Raw genomic sequence first — 18,113 nt, 5'->3', positions numbered from 1 at the left:
TGACAGGGTTCCTGGCCCCCAGGCCTTTGCTCTGCCCTCTAGGCGAGGCTGAAGGACAGTGCATGCATGCTACCACGGCTGTCTTGGCCTCACAGAGCCCCTGGGAATGGGCAGCGTTCATGGGGCTGGAGGAGAAGCGATGCTAATCGCTGGCTGGGGGGAGCGGAACCTGCCCCCAGCCTGGTGTGGCTGTGAATCCAAGGAAGACCCAAACTGCCCGGCCTTCAAGGAAACCCCCAGTGCCGCTTGTTGAGAACTGGCCTTTATTGAGGAGCACATGCTGGCCTGTGCCTCTCTAAACATCGGCTCGGCGATGGGGGAGCCCCCTCCTCGGGAGGTGGCCTGGGGGGACCCCAGTAGGGCAGACACCCTGGATCCTGGCAGTGTGCACAGGCCCCTAACGCTGCTGACGCCCACAGCTCCAGGGCATTTGAAGTCCCAGGACTAAAGAAAGCCACCCAGAGCATATAGGAAAGGCGGCTGTGAGCTGGAGGGAGCAGCGAGTGCCCCAACAAAGCGATAGTGCCTGAGATCCCTGGGCTCTGACACACTTCAATCCCCATCAGGCTCTCAGTACAGCTTCATGCGAGGGAAGACCCAGGCCTCAGGGCTGTACTGCTCCAGCAGGCGTCCGTGCAGAGTGGGCAGAGGCGAGTGGCGGTGCTCCAGCGCCTCCGAGGGGGGGAAGAAGGACATGGGCAGCTGCTGGAGTGCTCGGAGCTGCTGGGCCCCCTGCATGGGGAACCTGCTCTCCCATCCCCCAGCACAGGGGCAGCCTTCCCCACTGGCTTCTGGCAAATCCCAGGTTCTTGCGGTGGCGGCTCTGGTGTCCCATGGCTGCGAACAGTCTGGGGCTCTCACCTGATCCATGGATGCCCTTGGCACTGGCTTCTGGCAGTGGTCTCTGGGCTTCAGCAGCACCGACAGCAGCCCGCTCACCTGTCTGGGCTTCCGAGCCTCTCGGGGGGCATTGCCAGGTGCAGGTGAGGCCCCTGCCTGTGCAGGCGGCTGGTCTGTGGGAGCAGCTCTGGTTCTGAGCCCAGCTCCCCGGAGGCTGCCCTGTGCCCCAGACAAGGCCACGCCAGCGCTCGGGGGTCCAGGACCTCAGCTGCTTGGCTGGACTGGTTGGGGCTCCAGATGCTTTTCAGGACGTCAAAAGGGGTCTGTGTCTCCGAGGCGGCTCTCTCCATGGTTCTCAGCCCCGAGTCCAGCGGCTGGGAAGTGTGTCGTTCCAGCGGGGGACGCTGTGTCCGGGTCTGCAGCATCTGCCACAGCTCTGGGCTCAGCCTGTGGGCACAGGGGTACTGCGGGGGCTCAGCCAAGGGGCGCTCTGCAATGCTCCTGCTGCCCAGACCTAGATCCAACGTACGCACCGAATCCCCAGCTGTAAATGGCATCCAGCACCCCTGGCCATGTCTCTCCAGGGCACTCCCCTTTTGGGCCGGCCTCAAGGCCACTGGGGCTCTCTCTAGCCTGGTCCTGGGCTCCCAGATGGCTTCCCAGGATCCCCCGCAGCACTGAGCCGCTCTGGGCTGCGGGCCTGGCGCTTGGGGGGCGAAGGTGGCTATTTTGCATGCGTGTAGAGTGGATCCAGACAGGAGCTTGTAGTGGGACGGGACTGCTGTGGGGCGGAGGCTGTGCTGGCCAAACGGCTCGCATGCACCAAGGGATTCCAGGTCCGCCCTTCGGGTAGGTCTCCCCTCTCCCTGCATGGAAAGAGAAGGGGTGCTGGATTGTCAGGGAGGAAGAGGAGGGCATGCCAGCTAGCAGGGGACATGCTGGGGCTATTTCTGTCGACTACGCCCCTCGTGTGGCCAGCATGCTCCTGTGTGCCTGGATACGATGGCGCATTCTCCCCTGGCCTGTGGGGCTAGTCTGGGGCACTTCACCTGGGGCTCTCTGCAATGGGACTGGCTTAGCGAGGCTGTGACGGATTGCAGCTGGGAATCTGCACTCTCCTTTGCCCCAGCCAGACTGCTCCTGAGGGCAGGGCCCGCATCCCTGCGAGGTAAGGCCAGCTCTGCCTGAGCAGACTCTCCCCCTCCCCATGGCCAGAGGACCTGGGAGGCAAATGAGGGAGCTCATCCTACCTAGCTAATCTCCATCCGTCTGTCTGTCCATCACCAGTGCCACATGCATGCTGTGGTGCACAGAGTCAGACAGGCAGCCCCCTGCCCCCCACCCTTGGAAGGCTCACTGGGTTCCTTCCCTGCCCCCCGGCGGTCCCACTGGAAATGGCCTAGCTGACAGGCCCTTGGTTTATCAGGCCAGCAGTTGGGAGGGAGTGGGGTTTAATGCCCCAGTGATGGAGGGAGGTGCTTATGCCCCTCCGGCAGGGGAAGACGGCTTTCCAGGGACCGCAGGGCACTCACCATTTTAATGACAGTATGCACAGGGCTGGGGTTCCTGAAGGAGAGCAGGTCCTGTCCCCTTCTCCTCTTCCCCGAAGTGCCCCGTTCAGAGCTCCTGCTGCCACTCGATTCAGTATCCAACAGCACCTCCTGCTGCCTGGCACTTGGGCTGCTGAGACCTGAGGGCGGCAGGATTCAAACAGTCTGAGGCAGGAGCCTCTTCAGAGTGAACAGGGGCAAAATATGAATCTGCCCCCCCCCAGCCTCAGAACCCCAGAGGGTTGGTATAGGAGAGTCGCTTCACACGCCTCTGGGGAGTAATTCAGGCCAGCAAAAAGTATGTGGGTGGGGGGGTGTCCTGTGACGCTGTGGGGGGGAGACGAGGCAGAATGGAACTGCATGAGCCAGACAGGGCCAGGGCAGCAGGGCTACTGCCCTAACGCCAGGGCGAAGACTCCAGGGAGCTTGAGTTGAAGTACAGGGGCTGGGACGTGCACCTGACTCAACAGCAGCACGGCCCCTAGCGCTGCATTGAGTCAGCCCCTTTTGAAGCCCACACCTCCCTTCCTGGGACAATTGGGCGTCTCCCCTCCAAGAACTGAGCAGGCTTCTCCCTGCCTAGCTTGTGACAGCCGTGGCAGTGATGTGAGCTCACTGACTCCTCCTGCAAACCTTTGGCCCCAGGAAATGCCCTTACCTCCCTGGGCAGTGTTACTGCCCCTCTTGCTATGCACTATTAGGGCAGAGAGATCAGGCAAGGTTTGGTGCCGGTCCAGCAGGGTGCTGAGTATTGTCTGGCGCCTTTCGCTGATCAGGTTGCGCCCAGGGAATATCGACATCAGGTCGAGATGTGTGTGGAGTTCCTGAGCCAACTCTCTCATGGCGGCGTTTGCACTGTCTGGCTCAGCTCCCTTCGGGGGGACGTTCTCCTTCTCGTCCAAGGGAGCTGGGACCTCGGCCTGGGAATCTCCTGTCTCCTCCACCATGGTTTCAGACTGATTTGGCCCCTGCTCCCTGGCAGTGGGCGCAGATGTAGGTGGGGGCCCTTCGCCCGTTGTGTGGGGTGCAGGCGTGCTAGTCCCATGCTGCCTGTCTGGAGCGGATGTCTGGCCAGGGTGGCAAGGGTCCCAAGCCTGGCTGATTACACCAGGGATCGCATCTCTTGTCTCGGTCTCTGTCTCTCGCTCGCTTCGGGGATCCAACAGCCTCTCGATGTCAGCCGATTTCACCTCCCGATTAAACATGCCCAGGTGCTGGCTGAGCCTCTGCTGGGTTATGATGACGGGCATGGAGCCGGAGGCCCTTTTGATGGCTGGTAGAGGGGTGAATTTGGCAAAGCTGGCACAGTGCGAGCCCCAGACCGGGGGTGGCACCCTGCAGCCAGGCCTCTGCTCCGGACCTCCAGCAGCAGCATTCCTGCCGAACTTAGCGGAGTTGCGTTCCCGTTTGGTTTTGCGGCGCTTGACTCGGCCCGGTCTCTGCCCAGTACTGTGGTGCCCCGGCTGCGATGCATTCAGCTGGTGGGCAGAGGGGGCTAAGCCAGGGTCATCGCCTGCCCCTCTTCTGCTGCAGGGATTCATGTTGGCTGCTGCTTCTGCTGCAAAGAGCAAAGGCAATGTTAAAGAGCTTCCAGTACCCCCACAGCCAGCCACCCCAGCCCTGCCCCCCCATCCCCACCCCACTGCCTTCCCCAACACCAAGTGGCTAACAGAGAATGGAGCTACAGCAGCCTCGAGTGGCTGTTTGGGGGAATGCATCTGATTACTATAGCTACTTGTCTAGATCTGGGTCCCCCGCGCCAGGCGCTGTACAAACACAGCAAAAAGCACTAGAGCGAAATTAGCTCATTCATGGCCCCAGCCTTCATCTAATTCAAATCCCCAGTTCTTCTTCTCCTTTAACTGCTGCATTGGCTTTAACACAGCTGGACAAGCATGGCTTACATGCTGCTGGGTCTGCCCAGACGGGAACAGTCCAGGCAGCAGCAGGGCAACACTCCCATTGCCACCTGGTCACGTCGGACTGCCCTGCCGGGAAACCCCTGGCAGGAGGGCAGGCCCCACGGCCCTTTCAGCCCTCAGCCTCTCTGCTGGTTAGGGGGCCAGGTAGCGCCACTGGGGAAGGGGAAGGAAAGGGGGCTTCCACCCAAGGGTGCCCGGCATTAGACTGTGCTGAGAACCCAGCAACTCGGTTCATGGAGTGTGTGTGAGGGGAGGGGTGGAGGGAATGGGGGGGAGGTCAATGAACTCCCTCCCCACTTCTCTGAACTGAATCTCTGGGCCTTTCAGGGGTGGGGGGTCTGTGCCTGGACCCCTATGGGATCCTTAACCAGAACCCTCTTCTCAGCCCCTCACTCTCTCCTGAGTGACACACCCAGATTCCCCCCCTCCCCCATGATCCCCTCCCCCCAGTGCCCCTAGAGACCCCTCCCCTCACACCCCCTCCCCCCAGGCACACTCCCCCAATGCCCCACCCCGACCTCCACGCCCCCTGCCTCCAACTGCCTGAGCGGGGCCGTCCCTCCTTCCCCCGCCCCTCGCGGAGTGGGCGTGGCCACTCGGGGCGGGGCTGCTCCCTCCTGCTCCCCTTGCCTCGCGCCTCCAGGCTGTTAGCTGTTTGCTGCCAGGCGCGAGACCAGCGGCTCTCTTTCCCGCGCTGCCCGCTGATTGGCGGGCGTCCTCTCCTCGCCCCACGCTGATTGGCCACAATATGCTAATGCCCCTCGTTGATTGGCTAGGGCTTTTGGCGCCGGGCTGTGGCCAGAGCAGTCCGTGAGGGGGAGCGGGGCTGAGCCGCGGGCTGAGGGGAGCGGCCCCGATCCCGGCCGGCGATGGGGCTTCGCCCCTAACTCGGTTAAGCCTGTGCGGCGGGAGGCCCCGATTCCGGCTGAACTCCAGGAAGGGCCGCGCGCCATGAGTGACCGAGCCGGCGGGGGGAGCGGGCGGCGGAGCGGGGGGGCGGGGGGCAGGTCCAAGGTGAGGAGCCCGGGCAGCAGCTGCGGGGAGCGGGTGACCCCGGGGGGGGGGGGCGCCGGGGGCCGGTCGGTTGACGCAGAGCCGGCTGGAATTGCAGCCAGGGCAGGCGCACGTGTCCCGGGGGGAGGAGGCTCACTCCCGGCCGGAGAGAGCCAGGCCCCGGGGGTTTATGTCAGTTGGAGCCGCACGTTCCCGTGCCAGACGGTCCGTCGGGGAGGAAGGTCGGCGCGGAGATGCAGCTCCCGCCTCCCGCCGCCCAGCAGCTTCTCCGTTGTTCTCGGCGGGGGGAGGGGCGGGAAATCCAGGCTCTGCGGTGCCCCTGTGGCCGAAGGGCAGGGGTGGCAGAAGGCGCCTGTCAGCCTGTTCTCCCCCGGCTAGGTGGAAGACGCATTCGAGGAGCTGTCCGTCTACTTCCCCAAGGAGCAATGGGCAGAGATGGGCGAGTGGGAGAAAACCCGCTACAGGAACGTGAAGCGGAACTACGAGTTTATGGTTGGACTAGGTGAGGGGGCCAGTTGGGGGTGAGAAGGGAGACTCCGCGTGGCACCCGCAGCTGGAGAGTTGAAGGTGTTGTATTTTGTCCCTTTAGTCTCCTCACTCCTTTCCGAGTAGGGGCAGACATTTTTTAAAAGGGAGAGTTTGTATCTTAGGGGCAGAGAGCAGCCAGAGTATAAATCTGGTATGGGAAACACTGTAACACTCTGCACACCGTTTCAGACCTTAAGTGACTGTGCTGGCTTCTCCGTTTGCTGTTTCTGTGATGAACCTGGCCATCACTGCTGCTGCAAGCCCTCTGGCCTGGACAGTAAGGCCTTGTCTATACTTAAGAAATAAGTCAGCCTAATGTAGGTGGACTTACACACTGCCCTCTTTGGGTGGGTGGAGTGCGTTCTCACCGGGAGCACTTCCATTGGCCTAAGGGGCAATGTGGGGAGCTGAGAGCCCCAGCGTGGAGACTGCTCCCCCCCACCCTTTCCCTACCAGGAGCCAGGGAAACCCACACTCTCCTCCAGAACCAGCAGCCATGTCAATTTCACAGCTCAGCCCTGTAATTGACAAGCAGGTGGAGAAGCACCTAGACTTCTGGCCCCCACTCCAAGCTGAGAGCAGGTCCCAGAGGCCTGGGCTTGGGCTTTAGTGGTGAAATCGACAAGAATGACAGCCCCACAGCCAATGTAAGGGGATGCAGCGTCTACACTGACATTGTCACCCTAGCTATGCCGACAAAAGCCATTCATCTCTCATCGAGGTGGTTTTATTTTGTCGACAAAATTCTAGCGTAGACCAGGCTTAAGTGTCTGGAGGTATCATATAAGCCTCACAAATCTTCCAGATTGGAACACGTGGCATTGCTACCGGATTCCTGTGACTGTTTTCCCAGCCAGAGGTGTTGAGAAGATGTCTCACTGAATGAGCAAGACTCAGATCACACCAGCTGTTATTGCTTATAATGGATTTCTTTGTTAGGTCTTCCTACACCGAAACCCGCATTTATGTGTCGTGGTCGACGGCCCCAAAAGTCCATTGTATATGATTCTGAGTCTGATGAAGACTGGACACCAAAACCTTTAGGTAACAGCAAAGAAGTGATTCTTCTCTTTAATGAGATACCATCCACTCAGCAGCTGCACTGATTAAAATATCCTTGTGGGAATCTTCTCCTTGACACATATTCTACAACCTCAGAGGTCTCATGTTGCACATTTCACCCTTCCAGCCTGGAGAACTGGAGAAGATTCACTGCGGAGCTCCTTAACATGACACTTTAATTCACCACAAGGGTTGGAACATGAGGCTTTCCTGGCTCTAATCAGGGGCATTCTGAGTAAAAAGGGAACAGTTTATTTTTTACACACAAACTTCCTGTATTAGCAGTGAGGCAGCACAAAATGTGGAACATGTACAGGAAAGTTCAAGGGCTTTGAACCACTCTATGACACCTGTTTTACCCCGGGGCTTATGGTTTCAGATAGATTCAAACTGCTGCTAAGTCAAAGGCAGCTTCCAAGCCCTCACTCTGTATATTTTAAACATTAAGTAATTTGATGATGAGTGAAGAGCAGTTTCTTACATAACAAAGCATTAGCCTAAGATCCGGTCCCCTGCACCTTGCTTTATTAAATAGTTACACTGCACAGTGAAACCAGTTACACTGTAACAGCTACATAGTGGTTGGGGAGGCTGAGACAACTTTCTTTTAGGTCTTCTCTGATTTCTGTGACAGTAAGTCAGAACATGAAGTGGCTGGCAGCTTCCTGCCCTTTAACACTTACAATTTCAGTAATGTTTGTCTTGCAGCATTTGGGGACATGTTTGGTTGGTTTTTTTTTTTTTTTTTACACTTACAGTTAAAACCTTCAGGCCATCATGTAAATCTGGCAGTTTGAAAAAGGAAAAAAAGAAAAGGCAGAACGTCAGTCAAGTAAGCTTAGTAAATATTTTTTGCCAATGAATCTTATAGATGAGGTGAATCCTGTTATTAATTAACAAACACCTCTGCAGGGACTTGAGCATGAAAAATGCTATTTATATGCTAGTTTTGGGGCTGGTGCAACTAATAATTAAATAATTATTGTGACACTTCCATGGGGTATCCAGGGCTGTGGAGCACTATCACCTACCCTTAGCATGAGGCAGTCTTGTCTGTGCTTGCTGTGGGCCAGCTCCCTGATTCCACCAGCCCCAGGCATCACAAGCACTGCCCTCTCAGCCTACACAGGCTTCACTGTTCTTCTACAAGGCAATGATAGGCATTTTCCAACCCCCAAGCCTCTGTGCATCCTCCTGGAGAACCAGCCCCTGTTCCACTGGACACTCACAATATTCACAGATTCGCTGCTCACAAAGTAGAGGACACCCCAGCTTACCAGTTCCATCTTGGATCACTGCTCTGCTTAACACACAGCAGAGTTTATAGTGAACACCAGTAAAAGTTTAGTCAAATGATAGCAAGTAGAAATTTTGGAAACAAATGGTTAAGTATAAAATAAAATCATAACACGCTTTTTAGAGCAGAGACTTAATTAACAAGATACTTTCAACTTTAATAAAGTATTGATCACCAGCACTTTTCAAGCAGTTCAGCTGCGATCCCCTTTTCATGAGGCAGACCACTCCATCAGCTTGCCCCCTAGGTGCAGGATATGTAACCTCAGATATAGCAAAACAGTTCTTTAATCTTTATTCATAAGACAGACACTCTCCCGCTGTGTGTTCCTTCTGGTAGATTTCAGGATCCCTTGTCTTCCACAATTTTGATTAGCTGGTGGCTCTGTATGCAAGATGTACCTTGTGTGACACATGATTGGCCAGAGAGATTAGCGCCTATTACCCCTGCCTGATCAGAACCTGTTTGAGGCCTGTCACCGCATGGTGACCTGCCTTTAACTTCAATTTCAAGGCATTAAGAACATAATTTCGAGTATAGATACATAACTTCTTAAATATTGTCCTTACATACCTTTCACAATGATTATGATGAGTTATGTATGGGCACCTGATAGAGACCTTGCATGCTACTGTTTGTGAGCTATTCTGCATATATTTGGCCAAGGGATCCCTGTAAAACTCTACGCTCCCTGTGCCTCTGCCAGTTGACACAAAGAGGTTCCTGGGCCACAATTATCAATTAAATAACTTTAATATTAACTGTAATAATCAAAACACAGAACCTCAATCATATGATCGCAAAACATATTTTGTTACCAATATGATGCATATAAAAGACAGGGGGGAAGAGAAAAGCATTTATATAAAAGGCCAAGAAAAGTTTTAAGATTGAGGATAATTTTTCAGAATATCCTGGTGGAATTGTTCAGTTTCTGCCATTGTACTCAATTACATTGTAGAAAAAAACAAATTTGCTTCAAGACTCCTTGCTGACATGGTAAATTTCAGAGGGGAGATGTCTAATATAGGCAAGCCACAAACTCTCTGCCCAAATGGGAGCCAAGAGCAACCTCAACAGTTACATGATTGTAACACGGTAACAAATGCTTCCTGGTGTGATTGATACGTCTCCTACTGGCTGGCAGAGCCTCTTATGGTGGCAGAGCACAGAATTTTTTATTCCAGAGTAGATCTGGCTGAAAAATGGAAACATTTCAGTAACTATTTGGGTAACAATTACAAAACATTTCCAAAAAATATTAAAATATTATGAAAAAATTAGGAAAAACTGAAAAAGTCAACTTTTTTGGTGAAACAATTTGGGTTTTTTATATAAAGGCCATTTTTCAGTGATAAAACTTTTCATGTAAAAGCTTTTGACTGGCTTTATATAGAAGATGCAGTATCAGATTAGGCAAATATCTAATCACCTCAGTGAAGACCAGTAAGTAAATGACTGTATTTTAAGCCTTGTAGATGATATGTTCCTTGCCTCTGACCCTCTGTATATCCTCTTTGCATTATTAAAGGCCACCAAAGAGAATATTCAAGTCAAGTTGTAGGAGGTCCTGTGACGGGCTGTGTACCCCACACTGGCCCTGAATGGGTTAATGTGGGCCTGAGAGGCCAGTTATGTTACCTTGGTGCACCTGGAGGGGGAGCCAGGTGTGGATGATCATGAAGCCCAGCTGGGCAAGAGCAGGCTGGTTAGGAGAAGAGAGGAAGTTTGTGGTGGAAGGAGGCTGCAGAGAGAATGTCCGTAGTCACTCTGGGGGACTAGAGAGGTGGTGAGGCGGAAGCCCGGGGTGAGAATAAGTCCTGGCATCCTAGCAGGAGTTCCTTCTAGTCTTTTGTATTAGATTTCCCACATTACAGGTTCTGGGTAGGGAGAACCAGAGCAGCAAACTTAGATTTTAATGGAAAACAACTTTTTGTGCAGAATAAGGAGACAGTGCTGGAGAAGCCCTCTGAGAAGGAAACCTCAGAGAATCTAACAGACACTGAGAAATTGGACAAAAATTCAAATGCAGGCACCAGAATCCCTGCCACTAATGTTGTTGAACTGAAAACTGGTAAGCCCAGAATGTGGGGAAAACTCTGCTGTATGGTAGTTTTGAGGACCTTTAGGTCTGCAGCCTATGAGATTCAGTGGCAGGTGCTCTCTCAACTCCAGAGGTTAAAGAGTGACATGTAAATAACGTTCCCTTTATCTATAGAAACATGGAAATATTTCATTATATTGAAGTCCAGTTTAATACCACAGCTATTCTTCCTGCTTCTTTTCCCTTTGAGCTCTCAGTCCCGGAGAGTCTATCTATTCTCCCACTTGACATTTCATCCCTCAGGTCACAGCCACTTACCTTCTGGCCAAAGAGGAGCAGATGGGATTCCCTTCAAATCCCTGTCATGCTGCTCTTTAACTGATTGCTTGGGCTACTCTTGGGTGACGCAAGGCAAAACCTCCTTTATGCTGCCTCCATGGCAGTCCCATTACTGCCACAGAAAACCAGCAAAAGATGTCTAATCTGTCTTGAATCCAGCTTGGCAATGCAAAGCATGATCACCAGGACTCAGACTGGCCTTTTATTGCTGTTTTACTTGTGTCTGAATTCTCATATACCAGCCCATCTAAGGCTGTTGGCACTGAGAGCAGAGAACAGTGAGTTAGACACAAATTTAAGGAGACAATGTCATTACTTAGTCAATTATAATCAGAAAGTGTCAGTATCAGGAGTGGTTTCAGTCCAGCTCCTAGAAACTGTGGACTGGCTTATATTTATGTATATTTTCACACGCAAAGGGCCTGATTCTTATGTACTCTGTAGCCACTATGCAGTGTAAAGCAGCCTCAATATAAATGACATTTAGGCCTGAAAATGCTGTTGCCTATTTATTTCTATTGGTTCTGGTATTGCACAGACTAACCTACCCAGTATAATTCCCTCTTTAGATCTACCCAGGGTAGCAGTTTCTAAAACCAAAGGGCAGAGCACCCAAGTTAACACATACAGTTTACGAAAGAGAGAGAAAAAAGTATATGTTGAAATAAATGAACCGCAAGATGATGATTACTTATGTAAGTGACACAATTTCTTTCAGTATTCCTCTTTGAGCCCCAAATGTCTTTCCTTATATGGCCCCCCCACACTGTAGTACCTGAGCACCTCAAAAGTATTTAAGTATAGGAATAATAGTCTGTATCTCTTTATTCCTTTTAACAATGTGGAGGGGAGGGGTGGTTGGCGAAATAAGTTTTGTATTTAATTCTGAAAGTCATCCTTATCTCTTGAGCAAAGAGTTCCATAGTCTTGGCCCAGCTCCTGGACAGTTCTGCCTCCTGCACATTGTTCTGATGGACTGTAACTCTCCCATGGAGGGCTTTTAATATAAGGAGAGACCTGGACTAAGGAGCCAGTGCAGAGAGCTAAGCATTGGCTGACATGTTCACAGCGACCTACATAGCTAAACAGATAGGCAGCTGTGTCTGTGTTCCACTGAGTGCTACATAGAGCAATAGCACCCGACAGAAATTCTCTGAAAATGTGCCTCTGATTTGAGGAAAAACTTCAGACTCTCTTCAGCTCAGGCCATGTGCAACAGCGGGAGAGCAGCTATCCCTGTATGTAACCCAATCATCTGTTTGCACTAGTGCCTGTGGGATAAGGTTCATGGTCTGGTATGCAGACTATGGGAGATAAGGCAGAGAACATAAGAATGGTCTGACCCAGTCTGGCTGATGGTCCATCCAGCCCAGCATCCGGTCTTCCGACAGTGGTCAATGCCAAGTACTTCAGAGGAAATGAGTAGAACAGGCAATCGAATGATCCATCCCCTGTCAGAAATGAATGGATGGAGTCACAGCTCTGTTTCTCTTCCTGTTCTAGTTTGCTAGGATTGCCTGACGTTCTTCATTGGCGAGTGTGCAGTTCATGGTCCTCCAGTTTTCATCAAAGACCCAATAGTGGAAACAGGCCAGGAAAGGAGAGCAGCTCTCACTTTGCCCCCGGGGATGAGAATTGGGCTTTCGAGTATCCCACAGGCTGGGCTTGGAGTCTGGAATGAGGCAGACACTCTGCCTGTGGGAGTTCATTTTGGCCCATATGACGGAAGGATAACAGAGGAGGAGGAAGCAGCCCACAATGGCTATTCTTGGCTGGTATGAATTGCCCAGGACACTTTTTCTCTGTTATAACACTGCCATGTTCTAGCTCCTCGAAGGACGGAAGGAAGGAGAGGAAGTATCATGCTCCTTGGCCCTGAACTCTCTCTTACTCTGTTTTATTAATTCATGTTTTATTAATATGGCCCCTACATCAGTATTTCTGAATGTGTGTATTGGGGAGGTGGCACAAAGTGGGCCTGGAAAATGTATCGATGTATCAATTCAGATGTTTAGGCCTTTAACTACCCCTCTCGTAGGGGGGTGCAGTTGGTTTAATTTTCCTGATGACAGTGGTGGGCTCAGCTTTCAACATTTGTTGGGAGACACTGTTTGAAGCTCCAGGTTCTGTTCTTAGTTACACCATGCAGCCTCCGTGAGTTCACTGGCATTGCTGCTTTGAGAGCAATTTGGTCTTGTCTGTTCTGTGTGTAGTCACACTTGCAGGATTTCTTCCAAACTGCATTCAGGACTCAATAAACCCAAAGCATAACACATTTCACTTATTTATCATATTCTCTGTATGAAGAGTGCCCTATTGATTCCTGTGTATTTTGTTTGGTTCAACTTCAGATCACCAAGGGAAAGAACTGGTATGTATACATTGATGGAAAGGATGAAACTAATGCCAACTGGATGAGGTAAGTCCCTGTATACCTATCCTAACCAGTATGATCATAGAATCCTAGCTCTGGGATAGTCAGTGTTTCAGGTGTATGAAGACACAGGATTCATTTTTATAGGCTGCAGCACCCAGAATCCAGCACTGAGCAGACAGTTATTTACACAGCCCTATTAGCATTCACAACATGATATTCTCAGCATTAAGGTTGCAACACAAACCTCAAAACCAAAAAGTGCCCAGTTGGGAAGAGACACAATATTAGCCCTCCAATACCTAGGCACAGAGAAGCATATCAAGGAAGTTTCAGTCATCAGAATTTCCTTTCTGAAAGAGTTGTGCCTCTCTAAGTCATTGCGCTTTCCTAGTTTTATTGGGAGCGGATGAGCTCCACAAACACCTGATGGAGCCTTCAAATGTTACAAGCTAGCCTCTGAAATCTCCAGGAATGGACCAATAATCTATTAACCCATTAAGGAAAATAAAGATGTACTGTGGTCATTTCTCTGTTCTATTGCCTAGTTTTCAGGCTGGCACTTCCTTGACCAAATAACGTGATATTTAACCAATCACTTTCCTAACTGTGACTGTCCAGGTATGTTAACTGTGCTAGGGATGAGGAAGAGCAGAACCTTGTCGCTTTCCAGTATCACGGGAAAATCTACTATAGAGTGTGCAGAGCAATCCTTCCGCACTGTGAGCTTCTGGTCTGGTACGGTGATGAATATGGCAAGGAGCTGGGCATCAAATGGGGCACGAGATGGAAAAGCACAGCACCACCAAAAGGTACCAAACTTCAGATTGTATCTTGCTAGAAGCTTCCCTTGGCTTATTTTGAGATGACACAATTTCTAATAACTAGGAACTTTCATTCCTTATCCTGACATCTGTTTGTCATGAATGCCCATGGATAAATCCTTATGCTTCATTGATGTGGAGCTAGAGAGCCTCTCTAGAGAGCTGATGTGATGAGGGAAGCTGGTGAAGGGAGATTCTGCCCACCACTGCCACTAGTGGCTGGAATGAGCCTAATTATAGAAGCTTCCCTGCTATCCCTAGAAGATGATCAGATTTGGTGCCCCTGCTGGCCTGAACTTGATCCTCTAAGACAGGGGTTCCCAAACTCTACCACGTTGCATACCACCAACATAAAACGCCACCACCTGTAGTACCACCACCAAAAGGGGTGGGGGTGGCTGCTTGGGACTGGAGTGGCTCCTGGCCAGGGCGCTGGGCCCACGTGGGAGAGGGGTGGAAAGGAGGGGCGGGGCCGGGAGGAGGGAGAGATTGCCACACTGCTTGGTGGTGGGGGCCAGTGCTGGAGTGGCACCTGGCCAGCCGCTGTGTGTCAGGTTGGAGGGGGGCAGAATGGCTGGGCCACCACGCAGTTTGGGGGCCGAGCAGGTGTTGGAATGGCTCATGGCCAGCCACTGTGGCTCCTGGCCAGCTGCAGTGGGGGGGGGGAGGGGCCAGAACGTCCGGGCTGTGCTGGGGGCCGCTGTGCTCTGCCCCTGCGCTCTGCCCCTGCATTGCCAAACACCACTGGAGGCTCCACGGCTGGACATGGATCATTGGGAGATGGCCTGCGTACCACTGGTGGTACGCATACCACAGCTTGGGAACCGCTGCTCTAAAAATCTCCCTCTTCAGTTGGCTTCTGCTCATCTGCTGACATGGACTCCAACAATCACACAGGTACAGGGGGATGCTCTAGCTCAGTATTTCTCATGGATGGGTCTATGGACTGACACGGGTACCGGAGATCTCCCTGACACAGTTTAGGAAGTCAGCAAGCCAGTCCCTGGTCTCAGAAAAGTTGAGAAACACTGGTCTTCACAGAGGAGACACAAGCACTGACTTACTGAGCAGTTCCCAGCCTAACAGCTGAAACACTGTCAGCTGCCCCTCCTGCTCTGCCAGTGCTTTACTGCCCAGCCCTCTCTGCCCGAGAACCTGCTTGATGTTAGGAGGTGAAGGCTGGGAGTGAAAACAGGAAAAATGGTATTTCTAGTTAAGCTAAGCAACCAGGCTAGAGTTTCTCTGACTGGCTATCAGATGAGCTGTACAGGGTGTCTAGAAGCAGCTTCAATATTACCATGGGTGCAAAGCCAGCTGTCACCCTCCCTGGACAGAATCCTAAAGTTCAGAAACAAAACCGATACAAGTGCTTTTTGGTATCTTCAAAACAAGCTTAAAGGCAGGAGAAGGCTTTGGAGAACGGGGTGTAGCAAGGGGCGGGTCATATCCTGTAGGTCTCCAGGGCCACTGAAATCCCCAGCAGAGACTCTGCTCACATCAGGCATCTCAGACCAGGCAGAGCTAGCAGAGTGCTGATCAGTGCACGGTTTGTGCCCACAGCCTCTCCCACACAGTGAGCGGGAAAGGAGGCTCTGGGTTTCGCCAGTCTGAGGAGAAGGTCTCTGACCTTAGCTTTTAAGTACTACAGTGACAGGCAATTTAGAAATGCTTGTAGATACAATCTTTGCCCTGGCTTATTCCGCTGGCCTTCGATGAGAGGAAGCTGCAGGGACCCAAACCCCTACCAGCTGGGAGAGGAGAGAAAGAAAATGACAGTCATAGCAGGGACCCAGAACAACCAGACACAGTTGTTCAGGTTTAGGTCTGAATCTGGCTGAGTGTCAGGGAGATAGAACTGAAGTCTGAGGAGGAGTCACCCATTAGATCCAGTACCATAGGGCAGCATTTCCCAGCTAGTGTGCCGCGGTGACACACTGGGGTGCTGTCAGGCCTGAGCAGATGTGCCATGGAATTTTTTGAAAAACTACTTGAAGAGTTCTGAATTGGCTCATGAATATTCATGAGTGCATTTGGAGACTATATGATGGTGTGCCTCAAAATAATTAAAGGTATCAAGGTGTGCCACGGCCGAGAAATTTTTGGGACCCCCTCCTATAGGAACGGTTCATTTTGTACCCGAAAACTGAGTCTCAATGTCACGGTTTGGGATTAATCGTCTGGTGCTCGTGGCCCTTCCCATGTGGCACGACAGTAGCATGAAGCCTCTGGAAGGGCCAGCACGTTGGAACAATCGCCATTTCTATCTGATTTCTAGTTTGTTTTCTTGACACAGTGCGTGGGCAGGACCCACACTGCCATCCATGCCCTCACTGCAGCCTGGCTTTCAGCAGCAAAGATCACCTCAGCCAACACTTGAAGCATAAGCACCTGCCTACTGGATTGCAGACTGGAGAAGGAGAAGGAGCTCTGGGAGGGGAATCTTGGCTTAAAACCAGAGGTCTTGCCTTCCTGGGGGATCCACCAGCACAGCAGCTACACGGCACATGGAGAAAGAAACCATGTTTGCAAGGGCAGAGGGAAGGTGTGGGAGGTAGAGGGACTGTTGGCTTATTGTCAAACCTGCCCCTGCAGCAGGGGAGGAACCCAAGAGGGGAGCCACATGCACAGAGCAACGCAGGGGAGGAGCGAGGTAGCAGTTGCAGTCAGAAGTGGTATCCCTGCAGTGAGCATGGGGAGAACTTCCACAGGTCATCACAGATGGTTAGACACCATCAGAGCCACACAAGAGAGAAGTCCTGTTCTTGTGGTGAGTGTGGGAAGAGGTTCAGCAATTCATCCCACCTCGCCAGACACTGCCTCATCCACACTGGAGAGAGGCCCTTTCAGTGCCCAGAGTGTGGGAGGAGGTACAGCCATTCATTCAGCCTCACCAGACACTGCCTCATCCACACTGGAGAGAGGCCCTTTCAGTGCCCAGAGTGTGGGAGGAGGTTCAGCCAATCATCCAACCTCGCCAGACACTGCCTCATCCACACTGGAGAGAGGCCCTTTCAGTGCCCAGAGTGTGGGAGGAGGTTCAGCCATTCATTCAGCCTCACCTCCCACCGCCGCATCCACACTGGAGAGAGGCCCTTTCAGTGCCCAGAGTGTGGGAGAAGGTTCAGCCAATCATCCAGCCTCACCTCCCACCGCCGCATCCACACTGGAGAGAGGCCCTTTCAGTGCCCAGAGTGTGGGAGAAGGTTCAGCTGTTCATCCAACCTCACCTCCCACCGCCGCATCCACACTGGAGAGAGGCCCTTTCAGTGCCCAGAGTGTGGGAGAAGGTTCAGCCGTTCATCCAGCCTCACCTCCCACCGCCGCATCCACACAAGAGAGAGGCCCTTTCAGCGCTCGGAGCATGAGAGGAGGTTCAGGCAGCCATCAAACCTGACCTGCCACCGACGGACTCATGCCTAGAAGAGAAACACCCTGCAGACAGAACTGTTAGAGCTGGCAGCTAACTGAGGTGAGGACTCCATGTCAATCATGCAGGATTCTGGGTAAAGCAGGAAGCTGTAGTGACCTATTCCTCAACCTTGGGGGCTTTTGGTTTGCTCCTCTGCTTCATACTGACTGCAGCGCTCAGTGTAACCCACTTCATCTCTGCTCCTGAGCTGAGTGGAGAGAAGCTTCCTTCTACTCACTGAGCATTTTTAGTTATTCAGTAAAGCTGAGCTACTGCCCCAACCCCTCTCTGCTCTCCAGAGCGACCTGCTGCACCCACCTCTCCAGAAGAGATTTGATCTGTGACCAGCGGGAGGAGCCCAGGAGATGGGTGGGCCAGGAGCAGCAGAAAGCAGTTACCGTAGGTTCTGGGCTTGAGTATACAGTAACCACCTCCTGCTCCTCTCCATGCTTTGCTGCAGCCTTGCAACTGTCTGGAGGTGGGGTCTGGCTGTAGTTAGTGTAGTGGGAGCCACACACCTGGCATGGGTTTCAGTCAGACTTTAGTGATGGGAGGTCCTTACCGCTCAAGAGAGCAAGCCAAGGATGCGGTGGTGACTAACTCTGAATGGGTACCAGAGGGGCAACGCCTACAGCTCTGTTCAGTCTCCCTGATGGGGTTGACTCTTACCAACGCACTTATAAGGCTGGAAACAATTCACCCACCTTATTAATACTCTGTTGTTAAGGTTTTGTTCCTATTAGTTCATTCTCTTCATCTTGGGGAGATGATGTTAATGGAGCTGAAAACATAGTTTCCCTCCACATTTCTTCTGTATAGAATTTCTTTAAAACTGTGCTAATAAAATGAGCTTCTCGCAGAGAGACTGAGCTTGTTATCTTGCACAGTGATTCCTGGAGGGTGCAAGGAC

General features: G+C 52.2%; 2 protein-coding genes across 2 annotated transcripts; one reads left to right on the top strand and one right to left on the bottom strand.

The window, feature by feature from the left end:
• Nucleotides 1-249: 249 nt before the first annotated feature.
• Nucleotides 250-3,640, bottom strand: PRR19 (proline rich 19). The gene is made up of 2 exons (XM_067563783.1): nucleotides 3,049-3,640; nucleotides 250-1,103 (listed from the first exon to the last, which is right to left on the bottom strand). Exons 1-2 carry the CDS (start codon nucleotides 3,638-3,640, stop codon nucleotides 571-573), a joined length of 1,125 nt encoding a protein of 374 aa, XP_067419884.1. The 3' UTR covers nucleotides 250-570.
• Nucleotides 3,641-5,115: 1,475 nt separating this feature from the next.
• On the top strand, nucleotides 5,116-17,484 carry PRDM9 (PR/SET domain 9). Its single transcript, XM_067563774.1, is given in 10 exon segments — nucleotides 5,116-5,326; nucleotides 5,705-5,828; nucleotides 6,794-6,898; nucleotides 7,675-7,748; nucleotides 10,155-10,287; nucleotides 11,166-11,291; nucleotides 12,100-12,371; nucleotides 12,948-13,015; nucleotides 13,592-13,782; nucleotides 16,088-17,484. Coding segments are annotated over 10 exon segments (2,283 nt in total). The 5' UTR covers nucleotides 5,116-5,263; the 3' UTR covers nucleotides 17,215-17,484.
• The last annotated feature ends 629 nt before the right edge of the window (nucleotides 17,485-18,113 follow it).

Source organism: Emydura macquarii, unplaced genomic scaffold, assembly GCF_026122565.2.
Source record: "Emydura macquarii macquarii isolate MOO-44397 ecotype Brisbane River unplaced genomic scaffold, CSIRO-AGI_Emac_v2 contig_2594, whole genome shotgun sequence".
Lineage (NCBI taxonomy): Eukaryota > Metazoa > Chordata > Testudines > Chelidae > Emydura > Emydura macquarii.
Note: the sequence above shows the minus strand (reverse complement) of the source record. Positions and strands in the feature narration are given on the sequence as shown.